The 25285-nt window shown below is 41.2% G+C and overlaps 2 protein-coding genes across 3 annotated transcripts in view; both read right to left on the reverse strand.

Annotated features, from left to right (window-relative positions):
• The window catches only part of sphkap (SPHK1 interactor, AKAP domain containing), a 126763-nt gene extending 124714 nt beyond the window's left edge, over positions 1–2049 (reverse strand). The window contains exon 1 of one of the 2 annotated variants that reach the window (XM_056374071.1): positions 1900–2049. The gene's annotated coding sequence lies outside the window, so the exon portion shown is untranslated. The remainder of the gene's footprint in view (positions 1–1899) is intronic. The other variant, XM_056374073.1, reaches the window with a different exon arrangement.
• A 15839-nt stretch (positions 2050–17888) lies between these two features.
• The window catches only part of pid1 (phosphotyrosine interaction domain containing 1), a 29453-nt gene continuing 22056 nt past the window's right edge, over positions 17889–25285 (reverse strand). Inside the window, exon 3 of the mRNA XM_056374763.1 lies at positions 17889–20603. Within this exon, the coding sequence (XP_056230738.1) occupies positions 20109–20603 (495 nt within the window). The 3' untranslated portion in view covers positions 17889–20108. The remainder of the gene's footprint in view (positions 20604–25285) is intronic.

The raw sequence follows: 25285 nt of genomic DNA on the forward strand, positions 1-25285 counted from the left end.
CTTGATTCCACACTGAGGAACACCTGTTTGTTGCCTCAATTCATGCCCCAATATGCATGTTTGTTTCTGTCCCTTTCTTTTATCTAAAGCAATACAAGGCAAGCTATCTAAAAATGCATCTGGCTTGAAAGCCTGAACTACAAAGTGATGCAACTTAAAAAGAGTTTCCCTTCCCACCTACTTGATGCTGTGGATTTGTCTTGTTTACCAAAAGTAAATTCTAGTGGATCTTTGTAGAAAGTGAATAGGCCTTTTTAGAAAGAAAGGCAATAATAGCAAGGCTAATCATTTATTTTTGGACAGAAAAAGCTGTCTACTTATTTCGAGAATGGCAAATATGGCAGCCCTCATTGCACTTCAGCAAACAAAAACAACAATGACTTTATCCTAGAAACAGACCTAGTTGCTTATGACTTTGTATGTTGCCTAAAATGCATATGCTCTTTTGAAATTTCTAGCAACCTACAAAAGCAAAAACATATGCTCTAAAGACGCAACATTGTTGTTTGGGTGATAAAGTGGTGGAGGACACAAATCAACTTGTGTCAGCAAGAGCATTTTGTCAGCACTCAATAGCAATAATTTCAACAGCAAATAATCTTACTGTACATGTGACGAGGACGACCTCTGCTAGGAGACCGCACTGTACAAAGCAGTCAGCAGAATTTTATCATAAACACAATGTATCAGTTTCAAACATCTATTAGTAAAAGACATTGGTGTGTGTGCATGTTTGGAATATGTGTCTTTCACTTAGCTGTGCATTTCAGTAAACCAACTCATAGACTTATTATATGAATCTAGAATATGTGCAGAGATTTAATTTGGTGTCTTGGCTCTGACCTCACCAGCAAGCACCAAGCACAGCATGGTGGAGTTTGGGGAATGGCAGCAATTAACTTCCCTCTTCAAAATCACATTAGATACAGAGCGCGATGCCAACCATTTTGTAGAATATGCTATTGTCAGGGCCAGGCCCCTGCCACCATGTGGCCATTTCCAGATGCAGCACCTCCATCCATTGTGGGAAATATATTGTCTATAGTCAACTGAGATGAGAAATAAAACACAATACAATACAGATAATCCGCAGCAGCAGATTCAGACTCACTTTAGCTATTAAGCATATTAAAATCCCCAAAATTCTGGCTTGGAGCAGACAATCAAAATGTTATAAGGCAGATGACCATCAGCACAGGCTGTGATTTTAAGGTAAAGATCAACACAGTGTAACTTTACAACATAAAAATAGAGCTCATGGATATATAGGTACATAAAGCAAGCCTTCACAAAAATCCATTGATTTTGAATGAAATATTTCTCTACTGCTTGGCCATACATGAAATCTGTGGGGAAAATGGGAATATGACTACATGTCCTATGGGTGGCTAAAGCAATGTTGAGTCAGTTTTATAGGAGCAGACATCCTGACATGTCATAGCAAGAAAATGAAAAGCACAAGTGTATTTAATTAACATTAATGTACTTCATAGGAAACCTAATGGCAATGAGGCATCGTTTGTAAAAATGAATCCCACCTGTGCTTTTCGTACTATATGTCAAAATATCTGCTTGGTCTGTTATGTGAATGGGCTGAGTGTAGGACAATACTCATGCTTTATTACCCACTAGAGACCTGCTTGCAATGAGTGAATAAAATAGTGGAACAACCTAAAACCAATAAAACTCATAATACTAAGCATGAAAGTAGCTACATTATTGCACATGCCATCTATAAAGGAGTGCAAGACAGAAAAGAGCCAAGCACAACAATTAGCAGCCACGTACAACAGCTTGGCTTAATGTATAGCTGCTGGACTTAAACACAGCACACAGACATGACTTAACAGAGCTAAGATACTCACTATATGCATGTTAGCACAAGCAGCAGATACTCACTTTGTTGAAATGCAGCGGTGGTTCCCGGCATCTCACAGGTGAGTAAATCCTTTGGGAAACAGAAAACTCCAGCTTCCGGTTTTGAAGCCCACAAATAGAGGAGCAGGGGAGCCGCAGGAAAACAAAGTTATTTCCACCACACAGCCACCTGACGCTACACAGTGTTGGGAGCAGGAGAGCTAGTTCATGAGATACTGGGTGGGAAACAGCAGGTAAGACACAAGGCAGCGCAGGTTTACTGAGAGTTTAAACAGCCCGCCCACTGTAAAGGGAGCGCTTGATATGTTATCTGTCGCCCCAGCCCTTAGCTCCATTTAGTGACAAAATTACTCAGTATAACTGTCACCATTACAATTATTAGCAGAGTATTTAACATGAAATTTTAAATATTAAATGTAGATGTATTTGTTTTTGTCTCAGTGTTAACATATTTTTTTTAACTGTGCTTCAAAACTGATTAGGGGGTTCAGAGACAGGTGCAGTACATTACCATTGGGTTAGACACAATCAGCTCAGTTTATAGGGTCTACTTTACCTATAAAGGAACAAAAATCATAGCAGGCAAGATTCAGCTTAGCAGAGTGATGGTAATACATCTTCCCACTAAAAATTAATCTATAGCTTTTATACATAAAGGAAATGTAGCCTTGAAAGACTGTCATGTTAAGCTTTTCTGCACATTCTCACCACAAATCTCAGTACTTTTACTGAATCCTCACTGGCAGCATGAGTTTCCAGACTTTTCTTATGTATGTGGAGTTTGACAAAATGCAGAAAGACTGGGTACCTGGGGCTGTAAACTCGGAAACAGTAATCAGTTGTGAATGGCGGTAGTGAGAGTCAACAGGAGAGGGGGGGATGGTGATGGAGGGGTGGCGAGCAAGCTCGTTAAGAGATGAGTAATATGCCCTCAAGGATTGCTGGACTTCATTAACCCTTCAGCTGAGGTCTCTCCTCTCTTGCTCTCTCTCCACTCAGTTTTCTGTCTTTCTCCTGCTGGCTCTACACCTCTGTGTGCCTCTCTAGCTCTCAGCCTCTTTCTCTCTAACCATGTGGATGACTGGCCTGTCAGACGGCTAACTGCACCACTCAGCTGGAAAATGAATGGCTTTTCATGTGGTGTGTTCGCTATAGTCAGTGAGGCGCGTTGGCTCTTTCAACATCCCCAACAGAAAGAATCCTGTAGGCACTGGAAAGTCCACCTATGTCTTTGTTGTATGGTAGAATATAAGCTTAGACCCTGACACATAGCCTTTCAATGGAGAAGGAGTAGTGTCAGGCTCATCAGTGTCTATATTTTTCTGTCCAAAGGTAATCAGAACATTAAATTATATCTTACCTTATGTAACAAATGATCTACTGTATTTGTTTCGTTTTCAGTAAATTATAAAACACAAAAACACAAATTCCTCAAAGGCACAGCAAACTGAGGCAAAGATGTGACGGCAGGGTTGCAAATGTTCAGCTTGAGTGAAAACTTGTGCATATCCCAGGGCTTTGTGAATCTGCTTCACAAATGCACGTAGACGAAGAGGAAAAAGGATAGAGACTAGAGGGTAATAACTGGAGTTTCTGGTGAGTCAGTCAGAGGTTGAGCTCAACAGAACCACACAGGAGAGATCCCACAGCCGAGGTCGGTGCGTCTGTTGCTAGCTAGCTTACAGCTAATATACGTACACTAGCTGTTTGGGGTTAATAACCCGTGCAAATGATGCACTTTGCATCCTGTTTGAACCGTCTGAGCACAATTTATAAATAGGTGCGTCATAGAGGAGTTCTACATGTTGTAAAGATTTCCTCTCACTGCCACTGCATTTAAGAAAATCTAATTATTGAATCAGTACATCAGACTTACATCAATGAGCAGGGTGAGTTAATGTACTTTTGTGCAGGATGAGAAGCATCCAGCACTTTCTCTGAGACCTGCTGCTTTTTTTTTTAGTCACATCAGCAGCTCCAGTGGATATCTAGTGGATATATTACCATGGCATTTGGTAGAGACATTCATGGTCATGGTCACTTCAAGATGAATAGTAATAACTGTGGGGACCCCTTAACTTTCCATGTAGTTTATCACGAAATACCTCGGGTAAAGTAAAGAATAAAGTTAACAGGCAGATTAAACACCTGCCAAATATGACAGAGGTAAGTAAGTTACAGAGACAAATCAGCTACATGCGTTTGTGTGTGCTTGATGTAACAATGACACAGACACACTTTAATATTGCTTTGGTGACATCATCATAAATGGCACCACATCATCTGATCTGACCTGTAATTCTTGGGCCAACTGTGTATTTCGTGTACTTCCAAATAGATGGTGTGCATTAAATCATCCGACTAGTCTCCTCACAGGAACACCTCTACATTTATTAAATTTTATGATGAATACTAACCTTATGCTCTTACGTAAAGTAGCTTTATGCTCTTGGCTCTTTCAGTATGTCTCCTCCTTATCACTAAGCCTACCAATCTTTTCATTATAAGCTGGCAGCTGTGCATGATTTCTCTCTGGTCTATCATAGAGGATGACTGAATGACCCTTGACACCAAGACACTGAAGACTGGAGGCAAATCAGGCACTTTAGAGTGTGATGTTCGCAATATAGTATGCCCATGCTCAGACGTATGCATTTTGAATTTGTGTGTGTGTGTGTGTGTGTGTGTGTGTGTGTGTGTGTGTGTGTGTGTGAGAGAGAGAGAGAGAGAGGGATACAGAGATAGAGGGAAAGAGAGAGAGGATATGAGTGATTTTTGGAGCTCATGTTTTTCTCTGCAGACATGCTTCACATCCCATCAGTTCTTCCATTTCTTACTCTTATCAGCACCTCATAGGGCATAAAATATAAGCCAGGCTTCTAGTACAGTAGGTTTGGTAGCAAGTCTTTTGCACAACACCACAAAGCATGAGAAGTAAACAGGGGGATGTTTTTCTTTTCCACGGATCCAAAGTGCATGTGAAGTCAGCGACTTGAGGACACTGTGAATAAAATACTTACCTTTTCATTTACATTTTTAGCTGCACATTTGAGTCCAATCATCAGTTTACTCTTATTTAAAAGTTGCAATTAATACCAAATTAATGTTTTGGTATTAAACAGATATACAATTATGATTTCTGATACTGCCTACAGCATGACAAGAACATCCATAGACATCCTCCTAATGTTGCATGCTATACTTCCACTCAGCAATAAATTTTACTCTGCTTTTTGTTTAATTTCCTTGTTAAGAAATATAATAGATCACAGATTATATCTTTATGCCAATGTGGTCAGATTTAATCGTGTGGCATCTTCACCTTTACTGAAGAATTTTTCCCTTAAGATCACCAGTAAGGTCACATGGCCAAGTGATGTGTTAAGACGAGTCCTGCTTTAGATAACATATACTATATATAAATATTTGGGGCTCTAAGGGCATATGCACATGTATGGTTCTCTCTAAATTTAACAGAGAGCCGGGATCAGTAAAATGGCTTTTAGAAGCGAATCACGAGACAAGTGTGTCATCAAAAATACATTTGCAATTCAGCTGGAAAGCAGCCTGCCCTTCTTGTAACATATTAAAAAACCTATCATCTGGGTGTTATATCATTACCTCGTTCCCAGCACCACCTCCTGATTCAAATTTTCAACACCTTAATGTGATTTTTTGGATGGTATATGAGAGTGACTTCGAGTGGAGTGGTGTTTCCTGTTCTGTAGTTCACAGATTCACTGCTGAAAACAACACCTTACTGAAGGAGTTCCAGCACAAGTGGTGTGGAGCCATTCCCAGATGAGTAATAAAAAAGATCCTACTCAAAAGGGCCCCACTTTCCTCTTTAGCAAACAGACCTCTTCTGCAGACACTAAATCATTTCAGGTAACCACCTGAAATCTATCAGTCACACTAGCTGAGTGTGAGTTAGGCAATGAATAAAATGCCTCCGGTGAAGATCAGAGATGTTGTAACACTAACAATTTTTCAAAGCCAGTATGCATATGTTTTTTAATTAAATTGTTAGTACATTCATCTGTGTGACACAGTGATGTAAAACACTCAAACTATCATTTCACTGTGGCTGGAAAACGTTGAACTCTGTTAATGAAAAAGATTAATTTGTCATGGCTTGTTGGGTTGAAACTGTCCTGTTTGTCAGTGCTAACACAGTCAGTTCCAAACTGAGCCAGTGCACTAGAAGAGACTCATTTCAAGCTGAATCTGTATTTTCATGCACCTGAATCAACCAAAAACCCCGTAGTGGCACACATGGTGGATCTCCTATCCCGGATGCAGAAATGTATAGATTTATAAATAAACCTCTGTAAACCTTGATATTGACCTGAATCACTTTGACACATCAACCTGACATCTGGACATGCTGTTTTCTAATACAATCTTTTTTCTCCGTCTTGCTGTCATCCTGTGTTGTCCCATCCACTGAGGACATGGACACCAGTAGAGTTTCTCAGACCCAGGCAGCCAAACGGACGCTCCCCTTTCCTTCACCAATGCTGCCACCGTTTGAACACAGGCCAACCGCCTGCTTTGGCCTCTGAACTCCCCGTCCTTGTTGTTTGCTCCCGCAAGGCCTGTAATGAACACAGAGGGTAGGCAAGGAAATGTCAGACCACTGATGTAATCACAGGGAAAGGTCAGGAGGAAGGAGGAGGGAGGCAAGGAATCCAATATTATTAAGTGTAGTGAGACTGAGGAGTGGAGATTGGCTGTCAACCAATGTAAAACTAAGGAGGGAATCACACAGATATTCTACCTAAAGGTTACATGATTATATTTGGCTGGCGCTGCCTGTCCACATTTCAACCTGTGGAACATTTACATACACCATATCTTTCTTTTTTTTTGCCATAGTAATATACTCGTTTGCATTGCATGTATCGTTAATGTTTGGAATAGAATATATATTTATTCAGATTAGTTTCATTTGTGCAAGTCCATCTGATGATAAAGTGAGTTTTCAGACGGACCCTAACACTGGATTAGCTTCCCCTGAAGCTGTTGAAACCCTTCATTACCACCAGAGGTGAAGAAGGTTTCCATGTTTGATGGGAGATTTGTCTTTGCCTGTATACCCTAAATTATACACGAAGACATATTATTATTCATGAAAAAAGTCCATTTGGTTCAAGTGCTACCTCTATATTTTCCTGTCATTGTCTACTCCCCTGAAGCAGTTTCCATGCCTTATTTATTCATGTGTTGAAGCGAGCTGTGACACCTGGAGACGAATCCAAGGACAATGGCTCGTTAAATAGTCGTATGTAATGTCAAGGGGACCGAATACAACTCTTCAAGGACTCCTGCAGTTTTAGGGCAATAGTCTAACAACACAGTCTGTTGATCCATGGCAGAGGTGTAGGAGGTGTGAAATTGTGTATCTGAAGATACATGTGTTAGTAGTTATATGTGGACCTAACACAGTGTCCTGACCTCGTTTCAGGTATTTTTTGCTCTCACAGTGGGTGAAGGAACAGCAGCTACTGTTACTGTCCACAGAGAGGAGAACACTTTAAACCTCTGTGTTCAGCTTGTTGTTGCTGTGTAGACACAGCGACAGCATGGAGCTTTAGTGTAGGACATACTGTATGTTTCTAATTCTTCATTTGAATGTTATAGGCTGGGATTTGAATGTCAAATGTAATTTCTGACAAATGTACATAATGAGATTGAGATTCCAGTATCACACACACGCACATACACACACACACACACACACACACACACACACACACATACACACACACATACACACACACACACACACACACACACACACACATACACACACACATGCACACACATACACACACACACACACACACACACGCACACACACACACACACACACACACTCACCCCTGCCTCTCCAAGAACTGAGCTGTGGTGGGATGTGACATGTTGAGAGGCAAGACAAGATAACCCAGAGGGAGGCGGTCCACGAACTACTTAGACACATGCAAGCACACATACACACACACACACACACCACACACACACACACACACACACACACACACAGACGTCCTTGAATAAAGGATAAAGACAACTGACAAGGTGTCTGGTTACAGACCAAGAGAATGTCTTTTCTGCTGACAGTTAATGGAAACAGTCTTACAAACTCTCCCACCCCCTTTAAACTGACTAAAAAAAAAAAAAAAAAAAAACTCTACTCCTTTGGGACTTACTCTTTAGAAACATTCAGAGGCCTTTGGAAGTTCAAATTCACAAGCAATTAAATACTAGGACTATTTTTTACTTACAACATGGTATTTAGGGGTGCGAGGACTCATGCAAACTCCTGGGCTCAACTGACTCCCTGAAAACCTTCCTTAGCAAACACTGATGACTGAGACCATTTCAAAAAAATTAAGGTTGGAGCAAATATAGAGTTGGTAGGTTTGGGATGAGCCACGAGTGTTGAGGTTGATTAAGTGATCCAGGGCTCCTTGCCTGGAGGCTGATGGTGCTCAAGTATGGAAAGATTGACCAAAGAAATTTGGAGGTGTGGCATGTGGACATGAAGAGAATACGAGTGGAAGTCGAATCGAACATGGCGGGTTAACTAACTCAAGGACTAAAGTCTGAGAATTTGAGGTTAAACTTGCAGCGCACTTGTTTAAATTTGTGTTATGAATTCAATTTTATAAAACATTTATGTTAATAGAGTAAAAATGGTAATTAGCCTATTGTACAAGGACACAGCTTCAGAAAACACATCCCATGCAATTTTAAGGCTCCTTTGGGCGAAATACAGACTGCGCTAATGAAGAGAGTAAATCAATACACTGACCAGTAACAAATTAATGAAATTAATCAGTGTCATCACATTAATCTTATATGAGTGTTATATAGTACAAAATCATATAATTCAACACCATTAAAAGGATTTATAGTTTAATGTGTAGTGCAGTACAGTGTATAGCAGAGAGTACATCATTGTATCTGTGATATTAGTAAGAATTGGATTTAGATTTGCAGAGTTAAAAGGTATTTTACAAATGGATTTTGCTGTGTCTGTACACCAAAACCAATTGACTGAACCTTTCAAACCTTATCTCTCATTTCAAGGATCGGGTATTTGATTTAATCATTCAAAAATCTCATTATAGTACTGTAGATGAACTGAAACCAGCAGAGCAATGTAAAAAAACAAAACAAATAAAAGTCCCAGCGAAGCATTAGCAGTAAAACGTAGTTAAAGTATTAAAGTAAAAGTACTGGTTTGGTCCCTCTTACTGATATATTATTATATATGACATCCTTAGATGATTAATACTCTAGCATCTGTGTGTGATGTTACTGCAGCTGCTGGAGGTGGAGCTAGTTTGAACTACTACATGGACACTAGATCTGAGGGGTTGTGAGACGATTAATGGGAGCGGAGAGAAGAAAAAGGAATGTTCTGATACACAGGTTTAAGTGTTTTCATCACTGATAGACTCGAGACCTTGTCCAAGCTAGTAGTATCTCTCTGTCACTGGTAAATGTTCTTGAAAACTAAGTGCAGTTTGTAGTATAAAAATTAAAGTTTGCTGCCAGAGAAGTGTCAGAGATCTTCACACTGAAGAGGTTAGTATTTGCTTTCAGGATTTTTATACAGCAGAGGTCTACGACATAGACCAACATCTGACTCACTAAACCATCATGAATGAGGCTGATTCTCTCTGTAATTCAACGTTAAATTGTTAAATTCTCCAATCCCTTCAGAGTAGGAGTATGAGTAGGTTGAAGGAGATAAATCAGACTGCAGATGATGCTTCTCACAGTGAGTATACACTTCTGTCTTATGTTTCACTGGTTCTAACCTGCAGCTCCGACTAAATACGCTCAGGTTGTCAAAACAGAGGGAAGGGTGTTTTATTTACTGAAGGTGGACAGCTATTGAGACAGACAGAAACATGACTGATACAGGGATCTCATGTTGGCAAAGTTCCAGCTGTAAAATGAATGCTCACATGCACATGAGAATAAAATATCTTGTGTTAAAAGAAGAATTAAACTAAACTAAGTGGTGGATTAATAGCAACATCCAGATGTTTTGTTGCTATAGTCTTACTATGACCAGCAGCTAACGTTTCATTACATACATTTCAGCAAACTACGGTATTGCGAAATTGACTTTGTGACCCTCCTGCTACTCCTATACTTTGTTTTAGCATTTTGCATTGTCCCATAATTGTAAGTTGCAGCCACAGCAGCTGTTGTTCAGCAAAGCTTTCATAAGTGAATTTTAAGTAGAATATCTCAATGCTTTTCCCATCACTGTATATTATACAAAAACTGACTCAGTGCTTTCAGTGGAGTGTAACATACTGTAAGGTTTCACATTCATACCAAGTCACATACTGCAAACCATCTCTAGTGTGTAACACTATAGTAGGCTTACTGTTATGTAACTTGCAATAACAGACAAGGCCTGACATCAGATAGTATCGTTCATTGAGAATGACAGGAGTGAGGGTCCTGAGGTTGTAAATCCAGGCTGCTCCTTATTTCAGTAGCACTGAGTCTGAGTCTCCCCCCCTCATCTAGAAAGAGTGACCTGTGACCTTTTCATTCCCCATGTAGCAAAGTGGAGAGTTAGGGTGATTATCTTTCATAAAGTTTGCAGACTGACGATGGGTAACATTATTACATCTGACAGCACTTTGCTGCTCAGCCCCATGTTCTGACAGCAGACATCCTGTACCTGATTACAGAGGAGTCAGTACACATTTTGTTGCACTCCGGTTCACTCTGGACCAGATTGCTGTAAAATGAATGGCCGTGATGTTCCCACACAGGACCCCGTATGACCTGTGATGCCCACGAGAGCATGTGCGCAGCATTCAGGGTTGAATTGAGTGCACACTTGGAAACAAACTCACCGATCACCTGAATTGCTTTCACTGCCAGTGGACCTTCCAGAAGATAATGAACAAGTCAAACAATCATCAGTCACAGTGGATGAGACCAGTAAAGAGTTTAGCTGGTCTGCTCAGTCACACAGAGCCTGCATCAATGTCACTTACTACAGTCATCTTGTCACCTTGTTGCTTCTGAGACTTCTGAGTCAAAACCTATCTATCCGCCACGGTCCTAATTGAAAATGACTTGATAGATCGTGTTGCTCAGATAGTAAGATTTCAATGGCACTACCTACAGCGACATGGAGACGAAACCCTGAGTCCTGTCTTTGCAATCAAATGTATTGGAAATATGTTATTTTCTCAAGTGTCCAGTTACTGAGAAAAAAAGTTTACCACCACTAACCTATCCATATGCAGTCACTGATCAGAGCAAGGCTTTAAGTGTCACAATTTGGTATTAAATTCAGTTTGGATCCCAGGGCTGATTCAGATACAGACACAAATGGATGGATGTACTAAAAATGATTTATTGGCATAAGCCAAACTCAGAAAATGCAAAGGGAGAGTTTTAGTGGGGAGTGCAGGAGGGAAAGAGATACAGGTGGAGGGTGGAGGCTGGTGGCGTCCAGAGTTGGAAAGCCGGTGCATGCAGGTGAGTATTTGGCGTGGAGATGGCAGGTGGGTATAGTGGCGGGTAATGGCAGTGGATCTTCAGCAGGAGCAGGCACAGCACTGGCTCTGGCAGTAACTGAAGTGAGGAGAAACAACAAGACAAGTGATCAAATAAGGTTTCTTTCACTAGAGCAACCGGTGGCCTGGAGCGTTACGACATCGAGTGCAGAACAATTGGGCGACGAGTGAGTGAAGAGCCGGGGTTCTTATACAGAGCTGGATGAGTGATGAGTAACAGGTGAGCCAGGTAGTCGGTGCTGTGCCACACCCCTGCTGAGAAGCACACACATACACTCACACAAAGAGGAGGAGACACAGGGAAAGACAGACAGGGAAAACAAACACAGGAAACACTGGGGAAATCTAGCAGTCACAGAGGGGCTGTGACATTAAGACCACAGCCAGGTGCCGGCCAGGTGAATGCACTTTACACTCACTGAGCACTTTATCAGGCACACCATACTAACACCGGGTAGAGCCTCCCTTTGCTCTCAAAACAGCCCCACTTCATCGTGGCATTGATTCCACAAGACATTGGAAGCATTCCTTTGAGATTCTGCTCCATGTGACATAACATCCTTTCTGCAGAGCTGTCAGCTGCACATTCATGCTGCCAATCTCCCGTTCTACCGCATCCCAAAGGTGTTCTACTGGATTCAGATGTGGTGACTGGGGAGGTCACTGAAGTACACTGAACTGTCATGTTCATGAAACCAGTTTGAGACGACTTTTGCTTTGTGATTTGGTGCATTATCATGCTGGTAGTAGCCTTTAGAAGAGGGTAAATTGTGGCCATAAAGGCGAGCTCATGGTCAGCAACAATTCTCCGATCGGCTGTTGCATCCAAACGATGATTGATTGGTGTTAAGGTGCCAAAAGCGGTAAGAAAACCTCCCCCACATCATCCCATCACCAGCAGCAGCCTGGACTGCTCACACAAGGCAAGTCACCGTCTTCTGTCATAGTTACAAGGTTTCTTCTTCATCGGTTTATCAGAAAAGCAGAATCATGAACTTGTTCAGATTCACTGGTATCTGCTACTGTACTGAACAGTAATATCACAGCAACATTTCCTTTGAGAATCAGGATGAAATAATGATTATTTTTTTGGCATGCAGCAACTAAAACAAATGTTGACTCCCTAAAAACATTCTGTGTCATAATAACGACAGATTTGTAAAAATGCATAATCCAACATTCACAGCAACCAAAACAATTGGCAGCCTATACAGTATCAGAGTGCCAGTAATTTGTAATTTGCTTTTTCTTCTTGTCTGATTAGGATAGTCAAACAGTTGTTCAGTTTTGTTCCAAAATTCTTCAAGCAAAATTTAGTTTACTTCTGTCAGATATTAATTTGGTTTGAAAATGTCTGCATTTCATATTTAGCTGCCGGTTTGTTATTATTGTGAAAGCAACAGACATTAGAAAGACATCATCTCAGGCACAAAACTCAAAGCATCAGTTATGTGACAGTATAAGACCACCTGGTTTCCAGTTGATTTAAGAACAATTTCTCACTGTGACATCAAGTCTTTGTTTTATTTAAGATATTCCAAAGGAAGAAATACTCAGCTACTCTAGGGGATACTTTGCTATCTGTTTGACTGAATGTCAACAAATAAAAGCTGATTTTTTTTCCCCCTCTTATTTCAACTTATACACTTTACAGAAAAATGATAAAGCCAACAACATTATCTCATTGTCAATATGGTTGGCTCTGCTCTAAGCCCTCTATTCTTTGAAATAGGAGTGCTTAATATCTACTGTATGCATTAAAGATGTCGATTCTATCACCGATGACAAACATGAAATCCATTTCCCATCTTGGATTAAGGTTATGAATCCCTTTCTCTCTCTCTCTCTCTCTCTCACACACACACACACACACACACACACACACACACACACACACACACACACACTCACACACACTAAGATGAACAGATAGCATGGTGCTGTGAGATCTGTCCTGTGTTCAGAGATATTTTAAAGATGTGCTATAAGCTCCTTCTCCCTCCTGCCCAACATCCCACAGAGCTTCTGGGCTTCAGGATCAAACCAGCTGAGCCACACAGGTAGGCCGCTGCTTCAGAAGGCGAAGCTAAATGTCATTGCTGAAAAACTCTTCTTCAGTTCAGGGGTGGCCACAGAGGCCCATTTCACTGCTTAGACATGAATCTATTTTTTTACTTGACAATATGGCCTAAAAACTGAAGTTTATTCACCTTGTTATAGGTAATTGACAGTGTTTACTATCAAGCTCAGATCTGGCTGTATGCTGAATTGTGGGTTAAAACCATGATCATGTGTGGTATTCTGATCTGCTACAATGATATGCGTTGAATGCTCAGTGATCTTTGTGTTCCTCTCAAAGGCGCTGACATGTGTGAAGGGAAGCAAATGTGAAGGGGCATCCATCCAGAAATCATGACATTTTCGATAAAGCAACCCTGTAGTGACTGAGAAGAGACTGAAACATTTCAAATATCCTCTTGGCACCTCCTATCATTTAGAACAATTCAAAGGGATGCTATTCAAACAGGCCGACTTTGTCTTAACATTTTTTTACTAATGTCATTTTAAAATTCCCCAATTTGAGGAATCACAAAGAGGTCACACTGTACTGAGGGATGAGGGGGAAAAATAGAAATGCTTCTGTTTTAGTCTAATTTCCCATTATGTAGTCAAATTAAAGACCAGGTCACTGACTATATCTAATTCAGCAGTTCATACTTTTACAAACGCTGCTATCTGGAAAGGGTGTAATATTCGGCTCTTGTGCCATTCCATTACTGCCATACCATCTTCTTCAGACAGTGTGCAAGCCAGTCCATCTGTTTTCTAACTGCTGAGCTATGATGACACCAAGTGGACAAAGTAGGTAACATCAGCTGTGTGTCATCAGGTCTTGAGTTCTGTTTTTAGACCTTCTTCACACGGTCACAAAGGGAAAAGTGCATTTTTTTCATTTTTTGTCATCCATCTATTCGTGTCTGAAATGTAATTCACAACCAATGAGACGTTTTGGCCAGTTGTTTATTTTTCTGAGCTGTTTTTCTGGCCCAGTCTGCAGGATGTGACAGAGCTGGATTAAACAGCTCTTCCCTCAACATCTGGGTGCAAGATGCCCAACCAGATGAGACGTGTCTTCATTCCTGTCACCTAGTCATCCAATTTATTTTTTCTGCACATGCATTCCTTTCCACTTTCTACTACAATCCTCTGCATTCTTCTCACTGCTTCTTTTCCAGTGCTTCTGTCCTCCTTTGGCAGCAGCCTGTCCAAATCTGCTTTTATCTACATGCAGAATGCAGTCCTACAATGAAGCAGATAAAGTCAAATAAAGTATCACCATTACACAGGAGTGGCATGAACAGCATATAATCTAACAATTATTAAAAGGAGATATTTTTTAAATGTAAAATAAATGTAATTTACTTTCACAGAAATCCAATTTGTTTATTTTTTCAGTAATGTTAGTTGTTTTAAACACCAACAGCTGTTTAAATAACATCAAAACAGCGCACAGTAGGACTTTAAAGAGCGAGCCACTGACATTCTTCCGGGATCTGTTTTAGTTTGTTGTTCTCTCAGACCTTTATCCCTTGTTCCTGACAAACCAGCTCCTCCTGGATCACAGTCCAGACATTTCCTGTCCCCCGGGGATTCAGGGCCGCATCTCATCTGTATGTGACTGTAGGTGTATTACAATAGTGATGTGCACTCAATCCTCAGGGATTAGGTTAACAGATGAATGAGAGAGTCTGGAGTCTGGAGTCCCCCCCCCCCCCCCCCCTTCATTCCTGTCTACATTTCATTACGACAGGAATCTTAAATCATATGAAAGCTTCAGGGACCAGTCCAACAGGAGGGGATGAGAGGGGATCTGGACATGATCAGAGGAAATGCTTTGTATGTCAGAAAAAATGAATGTAACTGAGGCTGTCCTCGTCATCACTCATCCTCAGGTCTGGAAGATACATTACCCCCAGTACTTTAGATGTTAAACTAGTTCTCTTTCCATCATGGTAACACTTCATATTTATGGATCCATAATAATTTCCCAATACTTTCCTCAGAACTTTCCTGGAAAAATATTACAGAGAAAGCAGAGACAGACGCAAATATGACATTTCTGTACAAGCAAACATCTATATCAACATTTAACATCAATAATGTTTTCAATTATCAAAAATAATGAATGAACAATTTCTTGGATTTGCTGTTTCAAGGAAATTCCTAATTTCCTCATAACTAGTACAATACTACTAAGTCCTTTCCAGCAAAGTATTGGGAAATTATTACAAAATAATGGTCCCATAAAACAAAGCGTTGCCCATATTATTTCTCAATTTTCTTAGAAATATGCTTTTGTCATGTTTTCTGTCAAGCTCAGTTTATAATGTATTTAATACAGTGGTATAAAGTTATCAAGAGTTCAACATGGTGATGACAGAGTACTCATGCCAGAGTAATTTTGCGCACAAAATTGAATGTAATGCCAGAACTGAATTAGCAGTGGTTATAATATGTATCTGTAACAATCACCACTAATAGAAAACTTATGCTTACTCTCTCTGAATGTTTGAAACCTAACCTATTGTTTCACCACACTGAACCATGTGGAACTATTTGCATCTTTTGCAATGTTAAGTGTTCTTTATCAGTCAAGCCAGGGGCAGAAAAAATGTGTACAGTTCCTGGTCCATTTCACACATATGTTGCACACACATGTTTACAGTACTCCACCACAGGCTCTCCAAGAGTCCTGGGCCCCTTGCTTGGGGAGCAGCAGCCCAGAGAAAAAAAAAAAAGAGAGAAAGGCAGAGATAGTGAGCGAATACGAGGAGTCTGATCAGCAGCCAGTATTGGCACTAGCTGCTCCCCTCCCCAGCCGGACCTCAAGCATGTGGGCCCTTGGCGGGTGGATAGACAGGCGGTTCTGGGACTTCGAGGAGGAAGAGCGGCCAGCTGGAGCGGTAACAGAGTGGTATTGTGAGCTGACTGACTGACTGACGCCTCAGTGAAGCAGAGATGCAGGCTGCCCGGGTGGCCTCTTTCTGGGCCCCACAGGGCCCCTCAGTGCTGATGCACTGCTGGAAGTGGGTCAGACAGACACAAGAGCACAGTGGAGAGCAATTGGAGAGTGTATGCTCAGTAGAGATCCAAGACAAAGAGGCATCTAAACAGTGAAGCTTGTGTGATCATGGTTGACGAGAACAGAGAAACGTTGCATCTGTTTAATGTAAAGCGTTGCTTAAATTATAAACAAAAATGCCTCTTTCTCTTTCAGGAGCAGTAGTTTCTGTAGAAAATGAATCAGAATGCACGAATTCAGGCTCTGTTACCTTTTATTTTTGAATCCTAGATGAGCAGCAGCAATGGACAGCAAAACAATGTGTTTCGCACCTGCCATACACAAAGCAATGATTATCATCATGAGGATTTGGACTGTTTATGACAGCATGTAAAGGCCTCTTTGAAACAAAATGTTCAAAGCAGAAGCTGTAGCCTGTCTTGCCAGAGGGAGGCAGTGTTCTCATTCAACGCACATTAACATTCTTCACAGCATCCATTTTGCCTCCAATTCTCTGCAGCTCTTAAGCTGCAAAATGATCGCCAGCCATAGAAGCACAGAGCAGCTAGTTATCTTGTTATTGATGTGGGCACGTTGAAGAGAAAGGGGTTTGCCACATTCTGGCAGACAAGAGGCCGGAGCTCAACAACACAATGAAAAAAAAGAGAAAGATCTGAGGAAGTCAGAGGAATGTGAGGAATGGTAAAAACCTCCTTCAGAGGATGGACAAAGCTGTGGCTGTGTCACACTTTAACCTGAAACATGCTTGGAAATGCCATAAAGTTATTTTTATGAGTGTTTCAGGGCATTGTGGCCACACACAGCAGAAGAGTGATTGTAGTAGAAGTGTTAAAATCCTCAAACCTGCTCACAATGCAGCATGAATGATGTTTCAAATACGTCAACCCCTCCTACACTTGTCAATTATGATCCCATGAAAAAAAGAGAATGAATAGCTTTTGTGTCAGACTGTGGCTTTAAGTCACATCCAAACATTTCTTAAAGCACACACGACACGTCAAAGCAGATATTACACAGAGAATAGTTTCAGGAAAATCACATTCCAGTGTGCAGCAACATGTGTGTATCGAGGATAAACTGACTGCGTGGTTACACTTTACATCTGTCCTGGCGCCCTGTCGGAGCATCATCTGGTTACTTATTTTGCTTGCTCTGAAACTGAACATGCTTTGTATTTGTCCTCCCACACACAGCCGCAGCAGGGAATCCAGTAAGTTAAAATCAAGCAGAGCTTAAAGAATAAAAACTTCTTTCAGTCAGGAACTAATGACAGCGGGGAATGAATGAATGAATGAATGAATGAATGAGGTGACATGAGATGTGGATTTGAGACAAAACAGACCACACCATCACACGCTTGGTGTTGGTAAATACTTTATATGCAATTGTTTCTTGATCTTTGCAAACACTGTATAGAAAACACTTAAGTAACATTTTTTCGAACATTTAAAGCGCGTCTGAGCTTTCAGACAGACATGACACAGTAATCTACAGCTTTATAAACACCCCCCCCCATCCTGTCCATACACACCCCTCACCACACTTCTCACCACATACAATCCCTTCAGAACACACACACACGCACACACACACACACACACACTTACACACACATGCTCACACAGCCACGGCTATCAGGCTCTCCACTTATTATTCACAGTAGGCTTTATAACATAACACTGTTTCTGTATCATATGATGTTCTCAATTTTTTTTTTTTTTATTTAAAATAGCTATCAACATTTATGCTGTAATATTTGGAAAGTGATACATTTGTATTTACATAAGCTTATTGAGCGAGATTCAAATACAATGTGTGTGTACATATGTATAGTCGTATGTAGGTGCATATATGTGAGAGTGTGTGCTGATCAGAGCCATCTGATCATTCTGTTTGAGTCACTGACCAAAGACCTTTTCTACTGACAGGGTCCAATCCTTTCAACACAGTCTAGTTAGAAAAGAAGAAAGTAACGTGGAGCTCTGGTGAGTTTTTTGCCCCACAATGATGCCTCAGTCGCTCGGAGAGGCAATGCAGGGCAGCAGAGCTAACTCGTCACCGACGCGCTCCCGTACAGCTGTCTGTGAGAGCATGAGGGGATTATCGGAGACTGAAGTGACTAGAGATGGTGTGAGATGCTCACAGCACGTCGGACTCATCGTACATTCAGCAGAGGCCAGGAGGTGCCAGTCGTTTTCTTGGACGGCTGTGATTTAAGGGTCCTACAACCTCAGTGACTGGCACATTCAGACGCTCATACTCATGCTTTCATTTCATACGAGATTAAAGTAAGAAAACGTGGCAAATGGTCACAGTACCATGTCTGATTTTAAAACGCCTCCCTGAAGCATCAAAGATGGATGCTTCCAGGGCGATGAGAAGTCTTCCCTCCCTCTAATCTTCCTTTTCTCTTTCACACACAGAGATGCAAGCACTCACGTGTACATTCATATATACAAAGTACAGAAGTAAGCAATTACACCTACACACACACACACACACACACACACACAGAAAGACCGACACGCACACGCACACACAGACACACACACACACACACACACACACACACACACACACACATACACACACTCTGGGACCTGGGTGAGAGACCAAACTAATGTGAGAGGAAAGTGAGGCACATAATCTGACAGGCAAAATCCAGCCTGAATTTTGGTATACTCAAAACAGAAGTCAGATGTGGATGATTAAGGTGTCTGAGACAGGCCCAGGCTTTCAGCCTAGAGAGAATTTCTAAAATGTAACATCATTTAGCACCTTTATTCTCCCAGGTGCCTTTAACATACTCAGGATCTTTAAGTACCTATTAAACAGAGACAGAGGTAGAAGCTCTAGCTCCATCGTCCACATGAGTAACAGCCATGCCGGCAAAGAATTTTGGGGTTGGACTAAGGTACTGTAGTGATGATATGAGTAGTGCTTAAAGGCTGGGCTTTTCTTTCACATCCTCATTTGCTATTATCAAGGTCGAAGGCATTGTAACAGAGATCCACATAATTAAACATTTAAAGAATTTATGTGCTCCAACAGTCTCATAAACTCTGGGCTGGAATCCAAAATAGGTCACAGGCCTATTTCTGCTGGGTCCTTACATGGCAAGAGTAGCAATAGATTTTCATAAGCTGGGGTCAGAAGAACAGGGACTAAACTTTGTTGTTTCTTAGATGGAAAAGCTTAAGAACCACAAACAGTGTTTCTGCTCGGTGCAGGAGTAACAGTGGTTGAAAATGGAAATGTTGAGTCAATCTCTTGAGGGCGTTTACAGAGGTGCTTAAAAGGCCCCGTGTGGGTCTTTGAGGGCCATTTACTCAAAGTGGCAGCACTTTGCTATCCCTGTATATAAGCGTAGGTCTTTTCCATCTACCATCCCTTTACAGTATTTAAAAGTTACTTCATTATCCTGGGTGTGTTGGTTCACAGGGTCAGTTAATTTTGTTCCAAATTGATAACAGAAAAGAGAGATTGTAGGGGAGAATGAGAGAGAGCAGGTAATCTGTCCATCCTTCCAGCCATCCCTCGCTTTGTTAGGATGGGGATCAGGAGCTTAGGTGAGTGTCAGTTCAACCGTCATCTGGGGTTGAGTCTTCAGGGGTGGATGAGTCCTCTGCAAAGTCGTCCGATGAGCCACTCTTATGGATGCGGCCGTCGCTGCGCATGCTGTGGAAAGTCTTGCGGAATGCCTCCATCATCGAGTGTGCCAGCTTCTTGGCTTCCAGCTTGCTCTCACACTCCACTGCGTGGCAGTCCATCTGGAAGGACAGGTCATCATTGATCTCCCTGTAGATCCAGGCAAATACGTTGGGTCTGATGCTATGGTCAGCTGTGCAGTAGGCGATCCGCGCCACCTGGTAGGTGTCCATGGTTACTGAGGCCTCGCCGTGCTCGTCCAGGTGGTGAAGGCGCACCTGGAAGGGCCGAATCTCTAGCAGAGAGTTGCCCGGAGGGTAAGTGCCCTGCTGCTGGGCACGACGTTCCACTAGACCTACCACTGCTGACTCTGTGCAGCCAGACAGGAACTGGGTCCCAGAGATAGTCACCTTACCCAGGTAGGTCACCTGCAGGAAAGGAGACGCACACAGATACTATTAGACTCATCTTCTCCACTGCTTGATGTGTAACAATTGTAAATATGCAGTTGGCTAAAATACATCACAGCAGTTTGAAAAGCAGTTTTTCACCAGATGTGCAGAAGCTGCAAATAGAAAAACAACAGGGGTGCCATATATATATATATATATATATATATATATATATATATATACACACACACACACACACACACACACACACACACACACACATATATATCATATATCTGTTTAAAAATAGTACAAACCATAAATGCAATAATAAGACACAAGGACAATAACATGCTGTGAAAAAGTAGGTAGAAAACACAAAATGGAAAACATGAAGAGATAAAACCAAGATGAAACATATTCACCCAGGCTTTCTTGGACAAGAGAGTTTTAAGAAGTGATTTTAAAGATGTTACAGACGTAGCCTGTGTAATCTCAACAGGCAAAGTATCCCAAACTCTGGGGGCTTTAACTGTGAACCCCTGGTCAACTTCTGGCACTAGGGTAGACATGTGAATAACCAGTAGACCCTATTGATCTAAGGGATGCACAGGCATGTAAGGGGTCAGCAAATCAATCACATATTTTGGTACAAGACCATTTAATGCCTTAGAAGTCAGGAGCAAAATTTAATGAATCAATATAGAATCTATCAGAGTCAATGCAAGTTGACCACGACAGGGATGATACATTTAAATTTCTTGGTGCCAGTAAATATTCCAAGCTGCAGCAGTCTGCACCTATTGGACCTGTTTGAGGGAAAGCTGACTGATACCACTATAAAGTACCGATTTATCATCATGAAATATGATGTCATTAAGACAGACAAGAAGAAGGCTTGACTACTACACTTGTTGGATAGCAGTGGAATGAATAACTGCATGTCATCTGCATAGCAATGGAAGGGGACATCATGGTTTTGTATGATGATGGGAAGTAAATAAATTGAAAACAACGGTGGGACAAGAATAGACCCCTGGGGAATGCCACAATTAAAACAGACAAGCGTCAAGAACATTTAGGTAAAAATATTAAGAGTGTGTTTAGTGATATTTTAGTGTACAGAGGGGACCAAAAGATCACTTTCCCAATGGGAAAAAGCGTCCACCCATTAACCTTGGACAGTTCTACAAAGAACTGATGTCTGCATGGTTAGGTTTAAAATCAGGATACCACAGGTCCCTTGTTTTCAGAGTCCAACCTACTAATTAACTGTTCAGGGGTAGATGTTCAGTGTCAACTCGTAAGATGGGGCAAAAACATTAACTGTGAAAAACAAGTGGACTGCATCCATTTCCATTTCATATCACCTCAGGCAGTTTTTAATATTAAAAACATTACTTCATGACAAGTACTGGGAGCTAATCACTGTGGAGCAAATTAAAAAATAATGTTTGACTGAACTAATAAATTTGATGTTCAGTGTACATCTTTAGGCCAATTAACCTCAAAAACTGGGGTACTTAAGTTGCTGTTTAGAGAAAGATGTTTTAAGAATCAACAGTGGTGATGAGAGGCTTTTCTAATTCACTGTGGTAACTTTGCTGACATGCTGAAGGCTGTGTATGTGTGTTATTTCCCAAAGAGAAGCTGTGGTTGCAACAAGGACCATAGAATACCATAGTAATGACACTGCATACCAGGAGCGCGATAGACTGAGGAGATGGAGAAGGATAAGGGGAGAGAGAGAGCTAAGAAGTGAACAAAGCTGGAGTTTTCTATGGGAATGTGGCCAATTCAAGAGCGTTCCAGGAATAATGGCTGACTTGTGCGCTTTCTCTACATGGTGTTCTTTATGGCTTTATAAAAATACACAGAGGAGGAGCCTGCTACGAGTCAAACACTCAAAGAGTTTTCACTCCTGTCTGTGTTTATACTGAGGCAGGGGAATACGCTACACTCTCAAGAGTTCATTACAGCTGGCTTACATACAGCACACATTTGACACGCAGCTGCAGATAACATGAGTCAAATGATAAGTGTGAATACTAAAGAAAAGATGTGTATCATATAACAGTCTGCAACATTTACAGAAGATGTGGCCTACATTCATGGCTCAATGCACATCTGCCAAATATCAAGCCCGTCTGTGGTCTTGATAACACAATTCCCTTAAGAAATTTAAGTGAACTATTATCTGTAAGTCTTTTCATTGCTTATGTTCTATGATGCTTATAACAGGAAAAAATCCCACCAAGCACATCAACAGATGCCAATGCATAAAGCATGACTGACTGACATAAAGCACCAGAAAGTGATACACAGCGGAGGCCTGGGTCCTGTTTTATTCATCACATGATGTGACTGTTTCTCTTCTTTCACAAGTTTTGATTAGTGTGCAACCGTCAAGTCTACCTGCCCTCATTCTCTGCTATGATTTTGACTGAATGGGATCTTTGAGAGTAAGCATGTAGAACAGTCAACCAGTCGCCAGTCTCTCAGTTAGACAGACAATTAGTCTTATGTAGGACAGGTGTAGCATTTACCATAAAGGTACAAAAATGTAACTAGAATTACGCCGTGTGATTGTATGCCTCTGCCAACCACTCAAGTTGCAGTTTACATGCATGTTTGTGTCTTTTTTTTGGGCAAAATGGAACTCACTACTATATCACTATATAGATATGTATGATTCCACAGGATACCTGAAGCTCAATATGAGCAAAACCAATGAGCTTGTGGTGGACTATGAGAGAAACAGGAGTCAGACAGGGAGAGGAAGTGAAGTCAAATCAATAACAAACTGAACTGGACTCACAACACTGACACCTTCAAAAGGAAGGGACGGATCAAGGCATTCCTGAGATACTGAGGCTGAAAACGTGTTTTGTGAGGTCACAGTGACCTTAACCTTTGACCACCAATATCTAATCAGTTCATCCTTGAGTCCAAGCGAACATTTGTGCCAAATTTGAGAAAATTACCTGAAAGCGTTACTGAGGTATTGCAGTCGCAAGAATGGGACAGACAGACAACCCGAAAACATAATGCCTCTAGACATGGCTGTTGTGAGGCATAAACACCCTTAATTATACACAAACACATATATGAAAGGATTGAAAGAATCTTTAAAAAGAAAAAGGAGGAAATGGAACAACAACTGCAATGCCAACATCAGAGATATGTCTCCACTGTGGGCAGACATTTCCTCTGACAGAATGCAGTGGTAAAATCAATTCTCAAAATATTGTAAACTCAACCAATGGTAACAAAATATTTTGTGTGAAAATCAGTTGAATGAACATATGTAGTTTATTTTCCCCAACTGATGTCAAAACCACAACAAGAGTGATTTGTGGTGAACATTATCCACATATACACAAACAAGAGGATCCTACCACTCGGCTGGATTGGCCCCCGAAATACCCTGATTGCAGCGCAACACAACATTGATTTCACAGTTTCCTATAGGCAACCATAAGAGATCCAGGCAGTGAAAGCAGCTGCCTCCTCATGCATGGTTTTCATTAGCAGTGACCACAGGGTGGGACATGCAGCCTTTGCACTGGATCCATCATTCAGCTGACTACCACAGGTCTGCAGGGGCAGCCTGGAGGCTGGGCTGGGCGGTTTGCTAGTCAACCACACTGACACCCTCTTGCAGCCAAAAGGCGGTCAGTCACTCAGCCGGCCAACAAATCCAAAGACTGAGCCAAGATACATCAACCATCCAGTGTGCTGTTTGTATGTCAAAAAGCAATAAAGAGTCATTATGGGCTGCTTTTCTCTGATGCTCCTATTTTGATATTGAGTTACTTGTTTAAACTGTGATCGTTTCCACTGATTGCTTGCTTCCTAGCTGAATGAAGGCTGACTGCTTTGCCAGGTTTGATTGTCTTACAGAAACTGGGAGTAGGCCAGTGTTTTCGCTCAATCTATACATCTCTGCTTTATTGTCTCTGTTCTGTGGAAGTAGGAAGTGATGTAGGTAATGTGCCTGGATAAATAATTTTTCTTTAAGTAACTTGTACCAGGCATGCAGATATGAATACAAATGAAATACACTTGTATAAGAGTGTGTGTGTGTGTGTGTGTGTGTGTGTGTGTGTGTGTGTATGGTTGAGAGAAAAGTAAGTGAGTGTGTGTGTATGTGTGAGGTGAGGAGGTCACCAGACAGAGCAAACATTAAACTTTGTGTTTTTGAATCCAAACATGCAGCAGCTGAAGAGGAAATTGTTACACTGCTTGAGCAGAAAGATGAGGGATAGATAGAAACGGAAAAAAATACAGCTTATAAGGCCGTGTTCATAAAAAACAAATACACCACTAAAGCTTTGGATACGCCTGATTTCTTTTTGGTTTTGAAGTGCATGAATCACCTATTTCACCCGTACAGACTTTTCCTTCAGGCCTAAGACGACACTGAGCCCATTTACACCTGGTATTAAAATGTGGTCTGTCGGTAAATTTAGCATCGTTAGAAGGATAGTTGAGTGTTTGTACATTCATGTGAAACTCAATGTGGAGTTTATTAAGTTTGCCTTCCAATAAATGGTGATGGGTAGACAAAAATGTTTTTTATTATTGGGTTAGAACTGAAACTACAATTACCGCATTTATGCCTCCACCAACTGCATTGTATAACAGCCAGAAATGTTTTTGCAGAACATCATGATGTCACATTGAAGTTGACCTTTGACCTTTTGGGTATAAAATGT

Source organism: Seriola aureovittata, chromosome 4 (genome assembly GCF_021018895.1).
Source record: "Seriola aureovittata isolate HTS-2021-v1 ecotype China chromosome 4, ASM2101889v1, whole genome shotgun sequence".
Lineage (NCBI taxonomy): Eukaryota > Metazoa > Chordata > Actinopteri > Carangiformes > Carangidae > Seriola > Seriola aureovittata.